The 24246-nt window shown below is 51.2% G+C and overlaps 2 protein-coding genes across 3 annotated transcripts in view; one reads left to right on the top strand and one right to left on the bottom strand.

Moving 5' to 3' along the window:
• Positions 1 to 2893, top strand: part of LOC149372345 (uncharacterized) — a 55861-nt gene extending 52968 nt beyond the window's left edge. For both annotated transcript variants that reach the window (XM_089586120.1, XM_089586111.1), the window contains exon 5: positions 651 to 2893. In XM_089586120.1, coding sequence (XP_089442246.1) covers positions 651 to 1337 — 687 coding nt within the window. In that variant the 3' untranslated portion in view covers positions 1338 to 2893. The remainder of the gene's footprint in view (positions 1 to 650) is intronic.
• A 1541-nt stretch (positions 2894 to 4434) lies between these two features.
• Positions 4435 to 23893, bottom strand: LOC149372344 (uncharacterized). The gene is made up of 3 exons (XM_089566807.1): positions 23610 to 23893; positions 5766 to 5964; positions 4435 to 4773 (listed from the first exon to the last, which is right to left on the bottom strand). The coding sequence occupies exons 1-3, from the start codon at positions 23745 to 23747 to the stop codon at positions 4727 to 4729; spliced, it is 384 nt and encodes a 127-aa protein (XP_089422933.1). The 5' UTR covers positions 23748 to 23893; the 3' UTR covers positions 4435 to 4726.
• Positions 23894 to 24246: the final 353 nt, after the last annotated feature.

Below are 24246 nucleotides of genomic sequence, written 5' to 3'. Positions count from 1 at the left end.
GGCGGCTTCGTTCGCGCAGTGGTTTCCTGTGATGCGTTAGTGCTCCGGTGGCAATGTCGTGCCCTTGGTGGTAGCGATATAGTAAAGTACTCGGATTTTCTCAGATCATTTGTTCGTACTATCCAAGGCGTGTGTAGCTTGCAGACCTTGTAGGGTGGCTTAATCACTAAGAACAGACCATTGTACTGTGGGTTCTTTTGGCTAATGAACTGAATGGCAGCCAGAAGCGAGTGGCTCACCTGCCGAGGAAGTATGGTACATTGCTTTCACCTTGATCAAGACGGACATTGCCGGCATGACCCCGGACCTTGCAGACGGGTAGAATTAACTAAGCAGTCGGTGGCTGTTGATATTACGCAGAAATTCTAGCCTGGTCTGAGTGCGTATCCGACAATACACCGAGGTTCATCATGATGCCGGGTATAGGAAGGAGCGCTAGGTCCTGATGCAGGCTCCTTATGGAGGAGGATGCTCTCGCGGCTGGTGTAAACAGCGAAAATGAACGCTCAGGTCGTCAGTCATAATATATCTGTACAGATGACCTCGGACGACACTTGCCCTTTCTAAGTTCACAACAGTCGTACACTCCGCAAAGCGCTGCCGCAATGATGGTCAATGAGCGTGACTCCTTCCTCGCCCCTCTGACGCAGCCGGACACGTTCGCGGGCCTGAAGAACGTGAGCCTGGTGTCCCTTGAGGCGCCCCGCCTGGAACGTCTACCACAGTTCGCCTTCCGGGGCCTCGAGCACGCCGGCGAGCTCCTGATTCGCGACGCCGAGATCGGCCTCATCGACTCGGGCGCCTTCACTGGGCTCAGCCACGCGCGCCGCGTCACGCTCGAAGGCTGCACCGTGGAGGCCGTGCGCGCAGCCGCCTTTGCCGGCATGCGGGCCGTGGGCCAGCTGCGGCTGAACGCCAACCGGCTGGGCAGCGTGCTGCCGGGCGCCCTGGATTCCCTGGACCAGGCCTCCGTGGGCCATGTCCTCCTGGCGGGCAACTGGCTGCCCTGTGACTGCCGCCTGCACTGGACACCGGAAGCCCTGAGGCGGCGAGGATTCTGTTCAGCGCCCGCGCATCTGCTCAACGCGTCCGCCGCACAGGTGTCGCTGGACACGCTGCCGCGGTGTCTGCCCGAGCACTTCGTGCCCCACTCGCGGCCGCAGAGTCCACTGTCCGGACGCCAGCAGACAAGCGGCGCCGCTCCACCGCCGACACCTCGAAGCTTCGCCGGTGCTCCGGTGTGGGTGGCCCTTGCGCTGCTGTCGCTATCCGTTGTCAGATGCTCGCCGCTGCAGAGCTGTATGGAGATAACGTGCCTCGTGGGAAATCGCCTTTGACAGCCGTCTATATATGTGTAACCTGCCCGTGAAGGGACAGTGCGCCTTCTGTCCTGTTGGCAACTGTGACGCCCGTCAAGAGTTATGTCGTCACAAGTCGGGCAGTGAACGCAAATCGGGAACATAAGGACGTGCTCCCAGATACTCAGGGCGAAAGCATGTGATTGTGGGCTGAAACGAACGTGCGCATGGTTGTCTGTTCATATAGACTTGCTAATGCGCTCTAGCCCATACAAGAGGCTCGGAATGACGGTGTCCTTCTTTTCTCCTTTCTTCCCTCACTTTACTTTTGCTGGCACCGTTACGCATTACACAGTGCAGCCTGCGCAGCAAGAACTTGTGATGATTTAATTGTGCATATGCCTTTTGCGTTGATGGCATTTTGCTGCATCGCATTTGCATTGCTGTATTTGCGCAAAAGCCCAGCGACATTTGCGGTGCTGTTTGCTCTGTCTGCCTCCGCCTGGAGGCCGAAGACGGCGCTGATCGCTCACCGAAGCTGTATTGTGGAGAGTTGCCTGTGGCGTGACATTCGAAACAAATGTGTTAATGAGCCTTCAAGGAGGGGGCGATCTTTGCTCAACCGCTCATCAGATCGTATAACGTTCATACTTTTTCCTTCTTTTTCGTACCTATGGTCTTTTCGCAATCGTTAGAACGCTGACACGAGTGTCAATCGTACAGGCGATAATTACTCGACAGGCTATAGTGATGAAGAAGCTAAGGCGACGATGTCCCCACCGTGGGCAGATGCTTTTGTGGCTATGTTGCGGTATTAAAACTCTCTAGCCTAAAACAATGGATTTAACGGTGACCAAATCAATTGTGTAATGACATGGTGACAGTACGTTATGCTGCAAGGGAAGCGGTGCCCTGACCACCAAATAGTCGAGAACACAGCGCAAAAAGCGTCTTCTACGTGGTTTGTACTTCTATGTCTGTGCAATGTTGAGTGGACCCGTGGACTCTGACTGGACCAGACGTGTGTCGTGCATCTTGTTTTATCGCGGTCTTAAGATGAAGAGGGGAGTAGCGGCGCGCCACCTGGCAAATGTTAAGACTCGAGCCGCACGTGTGACTTAAGCATGACCATGCCGCCTGCCATCTAAGAGACCATCAGGCGGAGAAAATCCTGTCAAGAACTGCGTCGCTAGACTTCCCTGCACAACGGATTACCAACGTACGTTCATCTTCGGGTCAACACGTGGTCGGTGGTGCAAAACATGCAGTACTATCTGGCTGCAAACTGTCTGGTGCTGCCATCTGCAGCCAAGCCGCTCAGCCACGAGCCGCCTTGAATCCCGGTTCACCGCGAGAGGGCACGAGCGGCGAGCGGAGGCTTCGATTGCGGGTAGCGCATGGGCATCCGCCTTGCATGGAATGGCACGTGGCCCGAGACGGCGTTGTGTTATGCAGCGCAGTGTTCATATATATGTAAGTTACATGATATAAAGATTAAATGTTTAGAAAGAGAGCAAACACTTGCTCTTATTAGCAGCAAGCAAACTGTCGATAGGCTTATATATGCTTTCGTCACGATAACATATTTTCTTAATGATTTTGCCTGCTAACGCCATTGTTAATTATCATTCAGTGTTCGACAAAAAGTGAAGTTATGTAATAATATCGCTGCTAGCGCACGTCACATGTTCAAGCTGCTGTTTGTTGTGTTCCGTTTCAAATGCGCCTTTTCTGTCTGCGCATAGTGTTCAATGTTGCTGCTCGCCTACGTTTCCCTTTTTTAAATTCTGCACGAGGAAGGGAATGGTACGAAAGATCTCAGCCCCTCCCTATCTACATTTCCCTTTGCCAGTCTCTGTTGGTTTCATTCGTTATTTTTTTTTTTTTTTGCGTGCCGCTACTGACGTTTATTACCGTGTGGTTCACTTTAGAAACCAGAACGGGCCCCGCCCCTACCCTTTCGTGCTTTTATCTTTCACCGTACATCCTGAATCGAAAGCATGAGTAAGCTCCTAATTTACTTGGATAATTTTATTTTGCATCTATTTGCAGTAACCGTCTTTTCACAGCAATCACTCGATTGACTAATGTATCCGCATCACCGCCAATATGATATGCCATACTATCATATCCGAAGTAGATATACCAGCCGAAATCATATTGAGTTATGCGTACTTTCGGGTTCTTCGGTCCCCTTTTTTGTTTCAGCGAGTTGTTCCGGTGATTTTTCGAAAATCAACCAACGGTCAGAGAAACGCACTTTAATGTTGCTGGAAGGTGAAAGTTCGAGGCTGGCGCACAATGTTATGCGAGTAAGTAGACAGCGAAAACATGGTATGCTGGCTCCGCCGGCACTGTTTCCGGCACACAGCCCTATCTACAAGCTCACGTCTCGGCGAAAGAGTTCCAGGTATGTGGCGTGACTGAGTTTCACTAAACCACCCTCCCCACCGCCTCCCCTTCGCCAAGTTCCTGGCTGCAGAGAAAATTAGCCGCCGGCTCTCGTTAGTTGCTTTCTTCCGCGAAACGACACCCTCCCTGCGGCAGCTGTTCCCGACATGCGGGGAGATAACGCCCGGCTCTGGCCTTGTAAGTCACGATCCGCGCTTGTTTACAGCCGAGTGAACCAAAACCGAAAAAGTGACTCGGCGTCAACTTTGATGGCGACGTCCTTTGTTTCGTGTTCTACCGTGATGCACTCGTTAAGGAGAAAAAAAGTTTAATAGGCGTTCACGTACTGTGACGCGCTATTTCAGCGTCAGCTCTAAGAGGTCATCTCACGTTAGTAAGGGAAGCCATGGAAGTCATGTGCAAGACGGTCATTGTCCCTTTCTCTTTCTTAAGAAATAAAATGGAGCTGGGAGGGGGGGGGGGGGGGGGGGGGAGGGGGGGGATGTCGTTTTTCATGAAAAGAATTTTCCTCAACCAGGGTTTCTTTTTTTTTTTTTTCGGGTGAGGGGGGGGGTAGCTGGGGGGGGGGGGGGGAAGGCCTCGGCCTCTCTGCCAGCTTCTAAATCCACACCCATGGGGTAGCCGTTATCAATTATTTATTGTGTGTTTGTGCGCGTGAGAGAGAGAGAAAGCGAAATCCGAATCCAGGGTCAATTTTTTCTCGTTAATTTGAAATTTCGATTAATTTCAATTGGCGATCAAACGTAGAGAGATTAAATTCGCGTGCTGTTCAAGGAGATAAAAGTGCGATAATTCGGACGCATAAACGTGTTCGCTACGCCCAGGTTCACTACACGGTTGCCAGTAAAACAATCAGATTATTATATTGCTCTCTTTTATTTATGTGCGTTAGTTCAGTGTATGTAGCGCAGTACTTACAACCACTTCACGAAATTAGCATGAAGTATTTACGGGGCAGCAGATCTTTATTCCATGGCAAAGTCAGAGTGGTGTGAAGTTGTTTTCCAAGTTGATCGCTACAGGGCTCGGGTGTTGAAAGGGCAAATCTTGAAGTAGCAGGCCTCTGAAAAGGGAAGCAATATACTGTAAGGACAAAAATAAAACGAGGAGGACGCTTAAGCTTCGCCTTAAGAGTAGACGCAATAGCGCCTTCTCTTTCTTGGAATTAGAGTCGTAGTCAAACTAAAATCCCGCCGATGTCCGGAACCGCAAACGGCGCTCAGTCATGACGCAAAACTTATTACGAAGGGACAGTAATATTAATCTTTTTTTAATGTGATAGCCTTTGAGTCGTAGTCATTAATGTGATGGCCTTAGAGTCGTAGCCGAACTAAAATTCCGCCAAAGTCCGATGCAACGAAATTCGCTGGTTGGTCGAGGGAGGTCACGTGGCATCATCACAACCTGCCCACCGTGTTAGGTGGCAACCTACCACTGTGGCAGGAGGAAATTAAATTAATGATTGGTCGAGAGATGTCACGCGACCATGTGACGTCATCGCAACCTGCCTAGTTTCTAGAGAGCAACCTAGATAGAGAATCAAAATTTAAAAAATCTCAAAAAATGTGATATACGCAAATGTCGGCACTATCACAGCAAAACGGATACATCTTACTGCAGCTAGCAGTCCGAATATGGCGACTGATGGACCGACAGCTTTAAAGACACCAACACACACACAGCAGTTGCAGCAGAAGCTGCGACAAATGTGAAATCCAGTGCCATCACAATTCACTCTTATGATGCCTTAAGATTTCCCATATTCTTTTTCTTTTTGAGTCTTTATACAGTCTATGCATGTCTTCATCTTTTTCGGTCTTTTCCTCTATGAAAATTTGATTTGCTATTGTCCAGTTGTATTACTTTGACTGGAGGAAAGTTTAATTTTTGTTGTTATTTAATATCCGTCGCTACGTTCAACGTATGCAACGAAGGGGCACCAGGGACCGTCTCAAACGTGATCTCGAAGGGAGCAGCTCTAGGGAAGTGAAAAGGCTCCGGACAACTGCATCATGCTGCCGCGTGTGCCAGTGTACCCTTGCTGCAAATACTGACTTCCGCGCAGCTTGGCCCTCCGTGACTCGTCCTGCGAGTCCAGGGCCACGCCCCCGTCGTCGTCCCCCTCGACGCTGTAGGAGGCCGCGTGGGGGGGCCTCTGGCGCGAGCGCAGCTGCAGGGACTCCAGCGTGCCCTGGCGGGGCAGCAGCGACAGCAGCGGCCACGACTGCAGCTGCGCGTTGCTCAGGCTGCCGCCCTGCACACAGAACGGAACATTCAACGGCCGTCGACGAAGCGTGCAGCTGTATACGAGAGGCCACGGAGCGCGTTAGGTTTGAAGCAGCGTTAGGGAACTTCACTGCATGCTAAAACCCATAATTTTTATTTATTCAGTCAATTTCATATACTTCAGCCTTATATGAGGCTATAAGGAAGGAGGGGACGCGGAAGAACACATCAGTCGCGGTATCAGAATTCCTTCAAAGGCAGGGCCCGAGCAGAGAGTTCTAAATATCTATTCTACGCGGAAAAAAAAAAAAAAAAACGTTTGAACATAACAGTGCCAGGGGGAAAAGCTGAAGTATTTGTTAATGAGACCACATTTGGAATGCTTAAATAGTTGCTAGGTGACTCAAATCGCGAAGGGTCAATTAGCATTAATGGCAGCTTTGTAGTAGTAGAAGTACGAGAGGTGAAAACCGTAGCGCAAAGAGACGAGGACACAGAAAGACGGACAACACACGTAGCGCCGTGTGTTGTCCGTCTTTCTGTGTCCTCGTCTCTTTGCGCTACGGTTTTCACCTTTCAGTTATGAACCAACAAGCCCAAGCATATACCCTTCTGAAGTACGAGACTTTATTTAGGCACAGCTTAGGTGCCTAAGACGTCGATGACCTCCTGCACGAGCAGGCACTGTTGGTTTCGCCTTCATCTCCAATCCAGTTCAGCCAGGTGCCGACAGTGTGGAAGGAGAGGGTAGGAAAGAAACCCGACTGCAGAGCAACCGGGCAGAAGAAAGAGCAGTGGGAGAGGTTGGCATAAGGGGCAGGGCAGTTATGGGACATGAAGGATCGCGACGGAATTTGTATAGGCTCCCAAAGCATCGCCGGGTGGCGCTGCTGCGCCTGATGTGCAGCGCCATCTATGGGAGAAAAGTAAAAACTGGGGCGCTGCTCGCTGCTCGCGCTGCTTTCACCACGCTTCTTTGCACGCGCGCTTCCTTGCACGTGCGCGCGCCCGCGCTGTCGCGATGTGTCGCCTGCATGAGCCACAATAAGATCGTTCAGACTGACGCGCAGTACTGCAATGCAAACTTAATTAAAGGGGGGAAACTGATTAGTCGCGTCTACTGTGTGGAGCAGACGGTCGACGATGAGGAGGCCCATTTGACTGTAAAATGCGTTTCTCGAGTGAGTATTAACGTCGTACTGTATGACATGTAACTAGAGGTAAGTCCACGGTATAATTATATGCTCGAAATATGCGAAGTACTATCAGCTGTGAGAAATAAAGCGAGACACTTGTTGATCGTAGTTGTCAGTTGTTGCATGCGATGCGCAGGGCGATCCACTTACGTGCGAGTCGAAAGGACATGCGACCAGGCAACAGTTCGTCAACATTCTACTCCACCTTGGGGGAACCCCCTAAACATTTGACCACCATTGTTCACACTTGCAAGTGCGACCTGCGGGTCGCCTTCTTGCTTGAAACGAAAACTCCCCGGAATAACATTGCTTGCGCGCTTTCGAGAATTTCGTCTGCTTTGACCGCGTCTCCTGCACTCGCGCTCGGTGCGATTCTCAATGCACTACGGTGACCAGGAGGATGTCGTGACGGTATTGATGTGCACCGCAGTCGTATAAGCGTCATGATGACAGCGACAGCGGCGCGCTTTTTAGGGCCGGCCTGCCGACCTGTTTGCCTGCCGCCGCCGTCAGAAAAATACGCTAATATTGTTTGTTCGCGTTCATACCAAACCCTGGAGTAGAGCAATGTCAAAAATGAATCATTTTTGAGGATCGTTGGCCAATACCGAGCTGCTGGTAGAAGCGATAACTGCGATACAAGCATATTTCTTTTCCAAAGCCGCTTTGCTGATGCCCAGTGCTGCTCGCCTGTTGACACCTGGCTCCGCAGTTAAAGGCATCACGGAAATCGGTCACGTCTTTGTTTTATTATGTGACGGTGAACATAGTAAAACGGTGACGCGAGTAGCACCTTTATTACAGCGCTGGCCAGTTCCGAAGTGCCCTCAGCTACAGCATCAGTGCGAAATGATTAGGCTTAGCGACGACTACGGCAGCGAGGGAGCAGCGCAGCTCGTCGCCCGGCGTGGCCGCGGGCGACGTCGTTGCCGAAAGCTCTACTGTCCGCGGACGGCGTCATTGCCAAAAGCTCCACTGTATCGCCGATTAGTTCAGCGGCTTGCGACTCCCAGTCGCAAGGCTGGAAAATCGAGCAGCGAGCGACTTGCCTGCGCGTCGTCTGTCACTTTTTTCGTGCATGGTAGGGACAGACTCACTGGCTCTCCGAAGAGCGCGGCCGCATACTCGCGTGTTCGCGGTAAGAGTGGATCACCGTGTACATACGCTTTGGTTTTTACATTACGGCCTTCGTACTACCTCCTTTTTGGTTCGCCGAGACCGCGTCAGCGCGAAGACTGCGCCTCGCGCGACTCTCCCGTCGCACATGCACACAAAGCTAGCAGGGCGTCTGCTACGGCGCCGCCCCGAGTTTCCGCTGCTCGCCGCTGCGGCGCTGGCGTCGCGCTCCCAAACTTGAGCTTGGGTTCCCTATAGATAAAGCCGTGCATGTGAGAAGTGTGTCAAGTTGTATCTGTCGAAGGACGTGACCATCCCTCACCGAAAGACGAGGAAGAGGGTCGAGGCGGAGAGCGTTGTCATACTCGTTGATGGCTGTTCGAAGGGACAGTCTCGACCCGCCTTCCGAGGGCCTTGGCCAGCGGATCAACTGTGCCCGGATAGTAAACTTTCAGTAGGCGACTTGATGAACATAGCGATGTGGGATCCAAATCATACAGATTAGAGTAAGGCGAAAAATCTCTGTCCTATAGGCGAAATTGTCAAATAACTTGTGAGAGATTACGCCGGTCTTGCTCGATGTTACTGAATGTCCTTAAAAGACAGACATTTCAGAAGACGATAGAAAAGGTGGCAGTTGGCATGTCGTTACAGTTCGTTTGATAACAGAGAGAGAGAGGGGTAGAGAGAGATGGTAACTCATCGGGCAAATAATGCCAAGAAATGTGGACAGTTTTCTCTAGAGCCCAAATCCTTAAAAGCATTGATTGACTTTGATAAGACTGTTATGTACCTTTGCCTCCGGGGACATTGGTAAGCTCCTTTTATGACCTGGAAGTATGCCTGCCAAATGTTGTCGACTTCATTCCTATTTTCCTAGTGGTTTATTTCCCATAGTTCTGACCTGTGCTCACTGCTTGGCCTGCAACGAACACACTGCATTATATAAAGAGAGTAATTCATAAAAAGGGGCAGAACAATTCGACGATGCGGAGAGAGGGTGACAGTGATGTACTTTGACGTCATAATGGCAGGCTTCTCATCACTGCGCAGTGCCGTTATTTTCTGTATGTTCCCTGCCCCTCGACGCTCTTTAAGAAGGGAATAGGGACACCACCCGGGGGGATTTGATGTCCCGCCAATAAAGTTGTTTTTACTATTGCTACTGCCATAGTCCTACTACCAAGTCCTTCAATTCATAGTATGGTACCCGCCGCGGTCGCTCAGTGGTTACGGCGCTCGGCTGCTGGCCCAAAAGACGCGGGTTCGATCTCGGCCACGGCGGATGAATTTCGATGGAGGCGAAATTCTAGAGGCCCGTGTACTGTGCGATGTCGGTGCACGTTAAAGAACCCCAGGTGGTCGAAATTTCCTTCACTACGGCGCCCCTCATAGCCTGAGTCGCTTTGGGACGTTAAACCCCAATAAAATCAAATCATAGCATGGTAGGACTATGCTACTACTATCAAACCACTGTGTCATATATACTATGACAAACCTACGGTAAAAAGACCACATGACAGTGTGACGATTCGTGCGCATACACCAGTGGCCGCACAAACCCGGTCAGTGACTCCCGGGAGGCGGCAGACCGCGCCATCCTGGCGGCGTGTCGCCACGGAGGGACAAGGCCACATAGCTCATAGGATGGCCGCCGACGACTCCTACGGTGGGGATAAAGCCTGCCACGAAGATTCCAGGGAAGAGCTGCGCGGAGTGGACCCGGTCAGCGACTTTCCCGGGAAGCGGCAGGCTGGCGTCGTGTCGCCACGGAGGGGGGCTCGACGCTGTCACGAAGATTCCAGGGGAGATCTGCGCGGAGGGAACAAAAGGAAGCGGCGAGCGGGCGGCGCCGCGGGGGCGGCGTGGGGCAGCCGGCGGCTACGGCGAAGGTGGAGGCTGCAGAAAGAAAGAAGAAAAAGGCTTAAAAAGGGGGAGCCGACGGGAGGAACGGGCAGACAGGGACCATTCGAGCGAGCGGACGAGACGGAGGAAGGCAGAAGACCGGGGCCGCGCATGGACCAGGGAGCCCGGGGTCTAGCCTTCGCTCGCGTTCGGACCTCCACAGCCCGCTTCAACGCCTGGCCGAGAACGAGAGCCGCACAGCCGTGAAGAAATCCCCAGCCCGGCCGCAGAAGACTTCCAGCCATTCGTCGAGCCCGTGCCACAACGAACTGACTGAGCCCCGACGTGGACGAGCCCTACTGCATTTTCCCGTAAGCGGCATTAAGCCAGACCCATTAATTAAATCATATTCTAAAATCATTCTTGGAGTCTGTGTATCAATCTCCTCGTGCCCAGTGTGGACCCAGGGCCAATTTAAGAAACCGGTCCATCACAACAGGCCTAGCACTTTGTAGATGTGTATATTCTACATTGCTGTCACACGGGCACTTTCCATAGAGATCTAGTCTATCGTGATCGAACTCAATGCAGACTCAGCGTTGCTACATGGCCAGTTCTGTTCGACAAGACTCCGAGTGACGTCACCAGATCGACAGTGACGTCATTGGAAAGAAAGCGACAACTACACGTCCGTGTCGCCTACTCGCGACGCCTGCGGGGAAACACCTCTAGTCACCTGCTAGATGGCCCGAAATGATGTCATAGTTGTGTGCAGAAATACGTGTATAGGGTCCGCAAACACCACCGTGCACGAATGACACATAATTCGACGTAAAAGCACCAACAGCCTCTAATGCTGTCGCACTGTCGACGCGTAATGTAATTAGAGGCCTCTGTTCATTTTTTGTTTGTTTCATTCAGTGCGGGCTCGTTTCCAGAATTAATACTCTCAACGTCACACGTCTGCCTCAACTGTAGAGAACAAACGCAGCGGATCCACGGGCACAAGCCGATAGTATACGGTGCTCTGCGTGAGTCTGTGACAGATTAATGTGAATATTTGGGGAATTTCGATAAGAAATTTTTGGGAAGAGCACGAGCTTAACAACAAGACGACGTTGGACAGGCGCTTCCAACGTCGTCGTCATCACATGTCCTTGTCAAGTTTGCGCTCTAACAAATTATTTGTGATGGAACCTGCTTTAGCTGCGTCGAAACCGCAGACATTTCGATCAGAAGCCTTTTATTTACTTTTACTTTTATTTGACTAGTAGCCCATTTGTTTCCAGCCATTTCTACAACTACGTGTGCTCGTAGCGCCGCCTGGAATTTAGCCAGCCAGCTCGTCTATTGGGATCAAGTGGGAACGTGTAGCAACGTTACCTGTTGAGCAGGCTAGGAAGGAAGAAACTCGAAAAGGATCTTTGATCGATACCGAGAAGCAGAAAGTAAAGATGTCAGAGCCAGTCTTGGAAGGCATAACAGACTTCATAAACAGAAGACTTCATCGCATTTCGATGGAGGCGAAATGTTAGAAGCCTGTGTACTGTGTGATGTGAGTGCATGTTAAAGAACCCAGGTAGTCGAAATTATCCGGAGCCCTCCACTACGGCGTCCCTCATAGCCTGTATCGCTTAGGGACGTTAAACCCTAAAAACGATAAACTTCGGCAAATACTTTACGCAACCTCACCAGGAAGTCTTTAAGCATGGTTCGCTTTGCTAAATTCTCAGAGAAATTTAGTGGAACGCATGAGGTTCTCGTGTTTCTTAGCTCTCCCTACTTGCTGTGGTGAACATACGGCACAGCCGATCTTAACGGGCTAATTGTATTCGCAGTTAACATGGCTGACTGTTGTGTATACGTCCCGATTATTTTGCCAAACGTTCAGCGAGGGGAACGTGGAGCGATGAATTTAAACGCACTGTTGTAGTCTTCCATGTCAACGTAAAATCCCTGAACCATGCAGAAAGGAACACGTAACCATGGAGGGAGGGTCACGCGATATTTTGAAATCCTATGGAGATAAGAAATAGAAGGGAGACAGCCGGCCCCACGTGACAGTCCGTAGCTCGTTTTATTAGCCAGGGCCTGCTCTCGGCCCTCAAGTGGGGCTGACTTGGCCGCGCCCGAAGAGAAAAAAGAAAGGGCTTGGCTTGCGGGGGCCGGCCGGATGACATAACCCTCCTTCCCGAGTATCTTTTTTTTTTCTTGCATGGGCTAAATGCTGCAGAACAAGAAATACGTCTTCAGTGACGGTAATAATCGCCTGGTTCGCCGTGCCTTCATTCGCTTTTCGCTCCTCGATTCAGCTGGTTCTTTTCCTTTTCCTGGTATTTCTCTCTCTCCCTCTGTTTGTGCTGTCGCGTCTAAAACGATGCCGCGTGTGAACGGTGCGTCTCTCTCGTTCTTTTTTTTTCCGCTCCGCTGTCAGTTGCGGCGTTCGCAGGATTTCGCGCATTTCACGCGCGCACGCACACATCCAGCGTGCGCCGTGTGTGGCACGTCGCGGAAAACGCCCTTTCCCCCTCCGCCTTCTCTTCCCGTATCCATCGCTGTGCGTTCGCTCCATCTACGAGTCTCTCCTCCTCTCCCACTTCTGAACACCAGCTAGGCGATCTCGCCTTCTCTCTCTCCGTGCTTCGCCGTACACCCTGGCACACTGTACACTGCGAGGAATATGGGCCATTACCCTCGGCATTCAGCGCCAGATGGATGCGAGCCCCACCTCGTGACTGCGTCCATTTCTCCCCCCCTCTCTCTCTCCTTTCTGAAGAGTAGCGAATAGCCGGAGGCTGTTGTTATCTGGGTCTCGTATGCGTACGTCTCCGGTGCGAGTCACCTGCTACTCCGTTTGAGGTCCAGCACGTCAAGAGCATCTCGACCGAGGAGTGGTAGAAACGGGCGCTGGAATTGCTTCTATGGAAACGATTTCTCGCTCTCCGTTTCCCTCTTTCTTTCTCTAAATGACACCAATGAGAGACAGCGTCATCGAACCGCAGCAAACGCGCTGACATCCCCACTGCTTGTGTCGCAGGCCACCGGACAACTACCCTTTGGCTTTTGAATGAATGAACGGATTCACTTGTTGCGATATCTTTTTGAACTGTTGAAGGGCGCCGAAAGCTATCACCCAGTAAAACATGAAGCGTTTCCGAGGACTGGGCTCTTTCGCAGCTTGTACGTGTGGCTCTGGCCATCTTCAACTCTGAGTTTAAACTAACAACGCCCCTACCTGGACTGGCGTCGGTCGCGACTTGTTCAGGAATGGGGGCGATTGGTCGCCACGCTCACAGATGCTTCACGAACACAGGTCGGCGCTGCTAGACATACTTTATTGCACGTGACCGCCAGATCATGAAATCCTCCGTGGGGTCCTTGTATTGATCCCTCCTTCACGCTACCCTCGACACGCTCCCTATCATCAACATACGGAACCTCACCAGGAACTACTTGAGTACACCGATCCGATAGAAGCCACATGCGCAGGTCAAATGGGTCGCATTCCAGCAGTGCTCGGAAAAGATGAGAGGTAGGTTCAAGGTGACAGTGCGATCCCAGGAATGAGGTGATGCGTCTCCTCGCCCGCGAATTTCAACACTGGGCGCCTGGAATCCCATGACATTATCTGCCAAGGTGGGAGGGACACTGTACTGTTCATTACAAGCGCAAGATAAACCTTCACTGTGACAACACTGGAGAATCTCTCTGCACTGCGCCTGTTCGTGACAAATGGGTCATCACCGCTCTCTCTCTCTCTCTTTTTAAGTGCACAGCTCTTAGGTGCCCGTTCCGCGTCGTCGTCGGCGGCGTAACACGCCACCTGACAAGTGGCGCGAATTTTGTATTACCGACTATCGTAATCCTCTGTCCATTTTTTTTTATTGCGGCAGCGTGGCTTCTTGCACAAAGTATCCCGAACATGAAGTTGCTAGGCTCAGTGGGCCGCGTGAACTGCATGAACCTTACTGCACGCGGGACATTTCAGTTTCTTAGCCGCCTTTACTTACAGTGCACCTGCCCATGGGTCGAGTGACGACCATGACAGCTCTCGAAGAAGAAGAGAAGGAAAGTGGAGGAAAAGGTGGGAGGGGGAGAGGAGGAAAAACGAAGCGCGCGCGAGAATGGCTCCAATTGGACCCATGGCACCCCGCTACTGCTGCCTTGAGCCAGTTCCGCCTGTGTGCGTTGTGCTTGAGTTCGGTGACCAAAGGCAACATACCGAAAGTGTCGACGACCGATACCGCCGCTTAGCTGCGCTGTCCCTTCGTATTACAGAGAATCGTTATCGTTGAAAATTTTTTCGTGCTGCCTCTTAAATTAACAATGCGCCGTAAACAGGAATGCAGCGCAAAATTCGGCCACATCAGAAGCCTTTTATGCGACAGTGTTCGGCTAGACCTGAACTGACTGTCTGAGTTTCTTTATAACCGCGTTTGATGCCCGCAAAGCGCGTCACGCGGCTGACTACGGTCCTGAGTTTGACACTTGGCCAGGGACCTTTGCCTATGCGATCCAGTGAGTGCTGACTGACAGACCACACCAAAGTCGGTAAAACATGACTAACATGCGCAATGCCAATTTGGCAGAGTGGTCAATACTAGTGACCTATTCCCATACTCGCACAGGTCTTCTATTTGTAGCGTGAGCTACACTGGCCACAGTCTCGCCGTTTCGCGTGCTCTCTTGCTCGACCGTACTGCGCATGCGCGAGAATCAAGTGACATATCACTATGCACAGCTGGCGTGCTTCGCGGCATGCGCTCGCCGCTGCGGGCTACTGCGCATGCGCGAGGAGATTGCGCTGTGTTTATAAATGTGGAAGGATACACAGCTACTGCGCCGTGTTCCATGGAGGAAAAAGAGAGTCGGGCTGTTGCTGAGCGACGCAGGATATTTGAAAAAACTCAATTCATTGGACCCCGAGGTTGTCGCGTGGCAGTTAGCCGTTGAGCGTAGGAAAAATGAACGGAAGAATGAGCGTAACAAGGCCAAACGTGCGGCGGAGACGCCGGAACAAAGGGGGGAACGGTTAACCAAGAGACGTGCGTCGCCAGGAACCAGAGAGACGTACCGCTACCTCACAACGGGGTTCAAGATGCAGAAGACGACGTAAACATTCGCCATGCAACTGAACACACGATCAAGCTGAGTGAAAGTGCGAGTGCGACAAGGGCCTTCGAAGCGGACTTCATGAACAATTCATTTGGATATGTGTGTGACATGTGCGAGAGACTGTGGCATAAGAAAGACTTGACGGCGATGAGTAGTACCATGCGTGAAACTCTCGTTTTAGCAGTGGTTGAGTGAGGTGAAGAAGGGGAACCCGTGTCGAGCGTCTGTGTGACGTGTAAGAACGTTCTACTGAAACAGAAAATCCCCCTATACAGTGTGAGTAACGGATATCGTTACCCGCCTATGCGCACTGGCTTCGGAGTTTGAGCGCCTCAACAAACACGTCCTGGATGCGGCATATGCTTTCTGGGAAACGCTGCTAGCAAACCCCGTCACGGTGTACTCCATAGCCGTACTCAACGCTAGATCTCTCATTTGCCATATGGCGGACGTTTGTCTTGACCCTCTTCTAACGAAGGCTGATGTGTTGATCTTTACAGAGGTTGGTCGTGCGGCGCGATCTCAAGCTGTCGAAATCCCCGGTCCTAGCTTGGTTACTTACGCCTGTCGAATTGAGTCTAACAAGAACGCAGGCGTCTGTATCTACGATCGGACAGGAATCGCCGCCAAACGATTGGCGTCCGTAGCTGTACCCAAAGATGAAGCTTGTGCAGTACAGCTTGAAGAAACTGGAATAGTCTTCCAAAGAGTGTACGTGGCACCTAACACTTCTATCAGCGAAACAATGAACGTGGTCGCCACTTGCATTCACTCCCCTACAGTTACTGAAGGACTGAGTGTCGTGGCGGGGGATTTCAATAGCATGCCAAACAACCTACACCTTCATTAGAAAGATGTGTTTCAGTTAGAATTAGCCAGTAATCCCGAGTACAAACTACTCAGTGGGGAACTAAAATTGACCTCGTGTATCACAGACGACCGCTCCACGCAAAGTACTACATCGGGGTCATACATACGGCTTCATGCTACTTCCCTGACTACCGGGCCGTCTATATGGCGATTGTGAAGCAGCAACAAGAGTGTCACCAACGAGGAGAACAAGAAGAGAAACCATAAGAAATAAATAAACGCTTCACTATTGATACTCCACATTGCCTCATCTTTAATTTAGTCATAGTTACACGTACCGGAATTTCAAGGTTTAACAAGGGGGAAACCAAGCTAATAACAACAAGTTTAACGAAGATATACCAATACCTCACGCTACGTATATCACATGCTACGTATATCCTGTTATACCAGAGCTAAGCCACTGCCAATTTTTTTCAGTCACAGACACCAAAAGGCAAGCATGTAAGGTAATATTTGCGTTTACCTGCGCCTGCCTCCTTCGCGAAGTGAAATCAAAAAGGTTTCACTTTCGTTCTAGTCTAGGAGAGAGAAAAAAAAGACAGACAGGCAGATGCCTCCCTCGATGACAATACGGAAGCCAGCCTGCAAACAAAACAGAAACCAAACATAAAACCCCGTTCTAGACGCCCCGGAAGCTATGCAAGCACGGCTCGCTTCCCGATCGACGCATGCATACGTCCGCCAAAACAAATTAAGAAATTAAAGAACTCCGATTATGGCACGCAAGCCAGCAAGGTCACTATATTAGCAGCCCCACGAGGGCCCTGAGAGGAGCAAGGAGGGGGCGAGTCTCTCACTTGCACCGGCAGCAACCGCCGACGCAAGACGAAAAGGAAAGAAAGAAAGGACTCTTCTCCTTGCACTTCTTCCTCTGCATAGAAGCAGATAGCACCCCCCCCCCCCCCCCTCCCTTCCCTCTTGCTTTTTCTTCTCCCCGTCGGAGGAGCCATTATCCAGTTTCCAAATAAGCCCAATGGAACCGATAGCGAAGCATCACGCTTCACTGCAGCAACTCCCGCGCGCTCACAGCGAGGCGCTTCATTTGCGTGCTTATCTCCGGCGCGCTCCTCACGCGCCAGGCGCCGACGCGTGCTGCCGCTGGTGGTGCATGGCGCGCAGGGGGGAACGTGCCGCCGCCGCCGCCGCAGCAGCAGCAAGAGCAATTGCGGCGTGCCGCGGCAGAACAAGCCGTTGTTTCCCGCGGCTGGCAGCAGTGGTGTTGGTGCATGTATACGCACACTGTGCCTCTATGGACACCAGGCTGCTGCGGTCAGTTGGCTGGACCTGCGGGTTGTGTGTGTGTGTGTAGTTCGCCGTTTACTCGTGCGTGCTATCTCTCTCTCTCCCTTCCCTTTCTCTCCCTGTATAACGGGTCTTCCCCGACGGCGTGCTGCAATGCGCGCGTATATGGTTGCGCGCGAGCGGGCCGCCGTGATCCGCGCCCGGCCCCTGCAGCCGCGCGAGATTTTTACGCCTCTTCGTCTTAACTGCTCACCGCGCGCGGCGGTCGTGTACCGAGATAACGGCCTCGGAGATCGGGGGCCCCGATAAGGCGCCCTTTAGAGAGAGGCGCTGCTAGCTGCTACGCGTTATCCTCTATACCACTTCCTTCCCTTACCTGCACTTTTGACGCGCGCGGACGTGCTTTATTTTTTACGACCGCGGCCGTCTTTTATGGAGGTGTCACCGCCGCTGGGCACACTCGCCGAGCGTTGTATTTATTTATCGCGCTTTCACGGTTGAAGGAATGACGAGTCGCGCTCCGGTAGTTTCGTGTTGTCGCCTTCGCGCAAACGTGTTATTTTTTAATTTTTTTTTTAGAAGAAAGTGCTGCAGGCCTCTCGATGACCAAAGCCGCAGTGAATACATGTATTCATACGATGTATTTAAACGTGTTTAGGTGTACTCGGGTGCATTTACATGTATTTAGTACGTAGTTATTTTGAAAACGCATCCAGACGATGTCAGGGATGGACATCGAAAGATATAGGGTACGGGGACGAACAGAAGGAAGATGAAGAGAGCTGGTGGAGATGGACGTTTAGGACAAGAAGTTTTCTTCGAAGGAAGCTCGGGACAGGAAGAAATGAAGGGCGCACATTACAACACGCGATCTCATAAATACGAGCGGGATAGGCTGAACAAAGAAGATCTAACACGAGGCGGGCCTTGGGCTGACGTTCGGGTCGGCCCTTACTTGGATGTCGCACTTAAATGCAAAGCAGTCAGCAATAGAGCCCAAAATTACAAACCCGTCAGTCGAGCAGTGGGAGGAGCTTCTGTCCAGCTCCGACTCGCAAGATCAGCTTGCGCTGGTTGAGCGGGCCGAGGAGCCAGCAAGAACCAATGGGATCATGTACCTAGGAACACCACCTGCTGCATAAGACCTCAACCCCTAAACCCCGTCCCATTTTTCGGAATAAAGTTTTATACTATTACTACAACTATGAGTGGTTGAAATACAAGCTAAGCAAACAGGCGACTAAGCAGCTGGCATACGATGCACCCCGCTACAGGCATGCCACAATTGAACGCGAACACCAGAAAGCCCTCGGCGAATGTCACCAGAACCCACTGTTCTAAGGTGCTCAAAAGACAGTGCAAATTTATCAAATTTCAGGCGTTGAGGCAAGCTACGAGTTCCCTCCGTGTTGTTACGGAGCCCTCCACCAAGAAAATTCTCTCACAGCGGGCTATGCATGTTACAGCTTTGGTACAGAGATCACTTAAAGGTACATCTTCTATGTCATCGGCCTGAGCGCCGCATTGCGACCAGAAGATAAGGCTACACATACATTCCTGGAGTTTACATAGTCCAGAAACAATTAGACCTATTCAGAGGATCCAACCCGAGAACGCAGTCAGGCAAAAACATGCAGTTGCAGCACCGATTCAGATAGCTAGGCTGCCTATTAGGCATGATCAAGCCGAATGCATCAACAACTCGAAGTTTAAGCCAAGTTTTTCCACGAGTTCAGTGGAATCCCGCTAAAGCGGTGCGTAGTAGCCTAACGGATAGGCATTCGTAGATGACGTCATCGATCTACTTTTGTCATCCGTACTTGCACGTGGTATCCGTTGACGCTGTCCGTAAACACAGCATTGTTGTGAAAGCAGATTCGAACGGAACGTCAAGGCGAGGGACACAGGGCGAGAGAAAAGACAACGAACAAAAAAGAATGGAAAGAAAACGTCCGCAGGCCGACAGGAGCGGTTGGGGGAGGAGACAGTGTGCTATTACTCGGGGCTCCATGGCAAACGGGTGTCGGGTAGCCTGACTGTGCAAAATCAGGGCCACTGCGGTTGGGGAAAGAAGAAAGCGATCCGGCACGAAGAACGGCAGCAGAAGCAGCAGCAGCATAAATGCAGCGCCGCATGCAACGCCGCCAAGGGCTGTTTCTTGGTCTGGTTTGCTCTCTCTGTGGAGCACGCGCAGTCAGGGGACCATGACGAGCGCTCGACCAATTACCTTCGGCAGAAAGGAGCTGCTGGCGACCACTATAACATGCTGGTATCGCAGGCTTCTACCCCCCTTTCCCGACTCTCACTCCCACCTCCCTTGCAACGTCAAGCGCGCGCCAACGTTGAAGACGGGAAAACAAAGTGGTGACGACGCCGAAACTGTAAACATTAAGAAAAAAACGCTTTCTTTCTTTCTTTCTTTCTTTCTTTCTTTCTTTCTTTCTTTCTTTCTTTCTTTCTTTCTTTCTTTCTTTCTTTCTTTCTTTCTTTCTTTCTTTCTTTCTTCCTTTCTTTCTTTCTCTCTTTCTTTCTTTATGCTGCCCTTTAGCGAGCGCCCATCCAGGGGAGGGAAAGCGGCGAGGTGCACGGTGAAGGGGGGCAGAGAGCGGCTTATGCGCCGTAATAGGGACATCGTCACGCACGCCGTCACGGCTACGTGATCCGTCGCACCGGTATCAAACGTGCGCGCGTTTGTGCGAGGAGCCCCCCCCCCCCCCCCCCTGCGCGTACGTCCCCGGCCGTGCTGCGCTATATATACCCGCATATACAAAGCAGGCGAGCCTCGCCTGGTCACCGTCGGCTCCGTGTACCCTATCGCGTACCCGTGAGAGGCTGGTATTGGGAACCCTTCTCTGCTCCTCCACGCATATTTCTGTTGATGCTTTTGCTATTTCGCTTTTTTTTTCTCTCGCTTACCTAATTCACAAATTGGCAGTGCCTTAGCTCGGCTATGCCAGGATATACGTAGCGAAAGCTAAGGCGAGCTCTACGACGAGGCAGGCGGTGTGACGTCATACCAAACGTGGCGGCGGCGAGGCGCGCGGTGTGACGTCATGCCCGATGGCGCTGCGAGCGCGCGGCGGCGAGCGCGCGGCGTCCGCCAGCTGCGGCGGTTGCTAGGCAACTGCTCAAGGTCGGTATCTGTGCCTCCTCGGAGCACCGCCACAGCGAAATCTCAAGTTCGTGGCCAGTGTAGCTTTCGCTACAAAACCAGCGCCTCAGCAGGTTACCTCAGCATGCAACAAGCATGACTCCTTGGAAGTAATTCCTGTACGGACGCATTCGGCGTCCCAACGCGTCAGGATGCAAGGATTTCTGAAGAAACAATATTCGCTCCGCCTGAAGGATGTGGCTGGATCGTGTCGTCGTGGTTCTACAGTGCCTGGATCGTGTAATGTTTACTACTGTAACGCTACGGAACGAGGACAGAAGGAACACGAAAAACACAGGACGGGCGCTGACATTCTTGTCACTCCGCTCTGCAGTGTACATCGAATCCCTTCTTCGCTAGAAGCGATCATGCGACAGTGATGCGCACCGCAAAGCTTCTGAGAGCAGCAGACCTTTCACTTCAGCAGCGACATACGTCGGTCGCGGTTTTGGGGACGCGCAGTTGTAAATCGTGACCGTACAGCGAGCACACCGGAGCTAGACTAAGGCGCAGTAAGTACTCTGAAATTCCTTACTTCCTTTCTATACTTCATTTCTAATTCATTTATTCTTTCCCTTTATTTCCCTCATCTATTTCTCACAGTTCGGGGTAGCAAACCGGTACCTTCTTCTAGTCAACCTCGTCGCCTTTGCTCCTCCTCTCTCTCTTCCTGAGGTTCCCGTGAATGGGTTCAGCGGCGCAAAGCTTTGGTCACAAGCAGAAGAAATGAAAAGTGTTCGCCACCTTAAAATAAGCAAACGCATGCAACATCGAACAGCGGGGACCGAATCAGACAGCATTATAGCCGCAGGCAGCTGCGCTAGCGCTAAACGCCATTGAGCCGATGAATTTGGCACGGTTTGGCGTGAACACAGCAGTTCTTGGGCGTGCCGCTATACCCCCGGTGGCGCTGCAGTCGCGCTCTGTGCCTGCCACGATTTGTAAATAAGCTTCCTTTAGAAATCTGTTTGCTTCCTCGTTGTTACTCTGCTCTCTCAACTGTGCTCAGTTGTGGAAGCTAGGCAACCCGGAGTCGCACTCAAAAAGATGATTCCCGAAAGCAGCGACTTCGGGACCATTCAACCGCGCCACTAATCACCTCCCAACCGTTTATGCTTTCGTGCTCTATCTAATGTCGCTTCCTACTTTTGTCTATCTACAAGAGCACTTTTCGTCGAGCTTAGAGCGTGCTCTGTTCGAAATGTCTCCGTTGGCGCTGGCCTCATTACTCTAGCAAATTCCTGGGTTAGCGTCATCTGTGCTGCTTGTAGTCAGCTTCCCGGAGATTTTCTCCGCTTCGAACTATACGGTACCTGCTATGGTAAGTCGGAAATATCAGCCTTTCTTTCCCGCAGGAAGATGTTTTAGCACGGGAGTAATTAAACGACCCTTTAAAACACTTGAACTGCTACGTCAGACATGTGGCGAAGAAACCATTGTGTCGTAATGTGGCGGAGGACAATTGAAGACGTTGACAAGTGACTGGCCTACACAGCGCGTTCTGGAAATCCATGCACTGCGACGAATGGTGTCAGAAATGACATTGGTGCTGAACTTAAAGTACATCAGCAAGGCTAACGTTCAGAAACAAGTCGGATTCCCTTAATCCCGTGAACCAGAAGATAGTGAAAATTTTGTCCGAAAAGTTCTGGACCTGCATTTTGTTTTATACGGGGCTAAACAATGTAGAAATGGGAAAAAAGTCTAGAACATTCATGAAAAAAAATAATTAGTCGAAGAAATTTAGCTTGATTTCTGATCAGTGAAACTCTTCTTGCATACTTGGGCACATAGAATAAATTAATAACAAAACTCAAAACCATTCAACAACCTGCTGCAGATAAATAGCTGTCCCAGAGGGTTGGATTTTGCAGAGAGGGATCTACAGGTACGGATACAGGTACAGATTTACAGATTTACAGATACATTCCGTATCTGTGGCAGCTAGCCATACGACATTTTTCTGAGAATTGCGTTGCCGTGAGGTTCGCGTAATATCCTTTATCGAGCAAAAACCAAGGCTATTATCGTTAGAGCAGTGCAGGAGCGGATTTATGGGTCACTCATGGCGGGTGTGGTCGAAGAGGGGAAGGGGGGGGGGGTTAGTCCAATTTGAACTATGTATTTTTTTTACTTTTTTCGTCGACAAAATAGGGTTCAACATAGTTTTCCTATGAGAATTCTCTCGCTTGAGGTTGGGGGATCCCGTCTCCCATTTAAATGCGCCCCTGGAATAGAATGTTTTACATGGTACGCACTCCCAAAGCTGACAAAAAAAAGTCTGTAAACCAACTGACTCCTCACGAGAAAGTGAAGTGATAGACGCAGTAACCGGTGCATAAAAATGACACTATGAAAACTTGGGGAAAATTTGCGTGGAATTCAGCGCTAATATTATTAAATATATCGTTTTGGAAGCGTAAGTGAAGCCGGCACCTGCGATATAATCACAGGGCAACATAACTCGGAAGTCATGAGTACGCATACGCTTTTAGATGCGTTGTGCGACATTTGCAAGCCGGAAAAAGCAGGGACTGAAGGTCTGTGGCAGATGCCGAACAAATCAAACACATCAATAGCATCATCGTGATTAGCCTGACTACGTCCACTGCAGGAAAAGGCGCCTCTCCCATATATTTCCAGTTAACCCAGTCCTGTGTCAGCTGCTGCGACTTTATTCCGGCAAACTCGCGTTTGTTCCCAGACGCACAGTGCTCTCTTCCTGTCTCTTAACGTTACACTATATCATTCCCCTTCCCATCACGCATACTAGAAAAAAAAAGAAAGATCCAAGACACACGACCATCGATTAAAACCCCGATCGCAATACTAAGGCCACTTTGTTTACTGTTTTAGTGGTCGCAAACCCAGACGTACCCTTACATACAGTGCCTAAATCAGCCTTGGGCAATTTTGATAGCCACTGTGCTCGACGCCTTATTTCAGCGGGTACAACTCACATTTGGTGTGCAGAAGACGCTTAAAGCATATTCGTCGTGTAGTTGCCCGCCCCACTGTATGTTCACCTCAGTCTAGGCCCGTAAATATATCCAGCTTCCCTCCCTCTCTCTCTCGCTTCATCCTTATTCGGATAAGTATAGCAATGCGCGCGACCGTAAGAAGTTTTGCACTCGCCCGTCTCTCCATGCGTTCCAGGGCCGATCCCCAGTCAGGAGGTGCCACCGCCGCCGCCAGCGCCACCAGCGGGGCTAGCACCACCAGGACGACCGATGAAGATCGTAGGCGAGCCGGCATCGAGACTCCACCCACCATGATAGCAGGCAGCAAGGTTTGGTGCAAATGCGGGCGCTGTACACACCCCGGTGCCGGGCTGGTCTCTCCGACTTCTGGTTCCACGGGCTTTTATATTAGCGTGCGCCATCTTTTCCACACATGCGCGGCGACTCGGTATTCCAGGTGCCCCCGCACCAGAAGATATCACGTGTAAGCTGCGGTTCTAATCCGCATGATTGGTCGCCTCGTGGGAGATTGGCAATCTGCGCGCGAGCAAGGCTTAATTAACCGCAAAGCCGGCTTTGCCCTGAGCCACAGGAGCGCCTTCCTCCGCAGATAGGGGGGCGAGGGTTCGAGCATTGTCTTGTCGATACGCGGCCAAGCCGATTGGTCCCATAAATTGCAGCGTGAGACGACAGCCCGTGTTTGTCTTTTTTCAGGGCTGATTGGCTCCCCGGCAATGCCTGCCCACGGTAGCAGCCTCCGTGTTCATCACGATCTTCAGTAGAAAAATACCTTCTCCCTCTTCGCGTTATTT

Source organism: Amblyomma mixtum, chromosome 1 (genome assembly GCF_055824585.1).
Source record: "Amblyomma mixtum isolate Tamu chromosome 1, ASM5582458v1, whole genome shotgun sequence".
In the NCBI taxonomy this organism is placed as follows: domain Eukaryota; kingdom Metazoa; phylum Arthropoda; class Arachnida; order Ixodida; family Ixodidae; genus Amblyomma; species Amblyomma mixtum.
This window is presented reverse-complemented; position numbering and strand designations above follow the sequence as displayed.

Coding starts and splice junctions, on each gene's coding strand:
- LOC149372344 (XM_089566807.1), bottom strand. CDS start 23,747: ATGGTGGGTGGAGTCTCGATGCCGGCTCGCCTACGATCTTCATCGGTC. Junction 5,965..23,609: donor TGGAACGCATGGAGAGACGG/GCGAGTGCAAAA, acceptor TTCTGTGTGCAG/GGCGGCAGCCTGAGCAACGC. Junction 4,774..5,765: donor GAGGGCCAAGCTGCGCGGAA/GTCAGTATTTGC, acceptor TTCCCTTTTCAG/AGGCCTGCTACTTCAAGATT.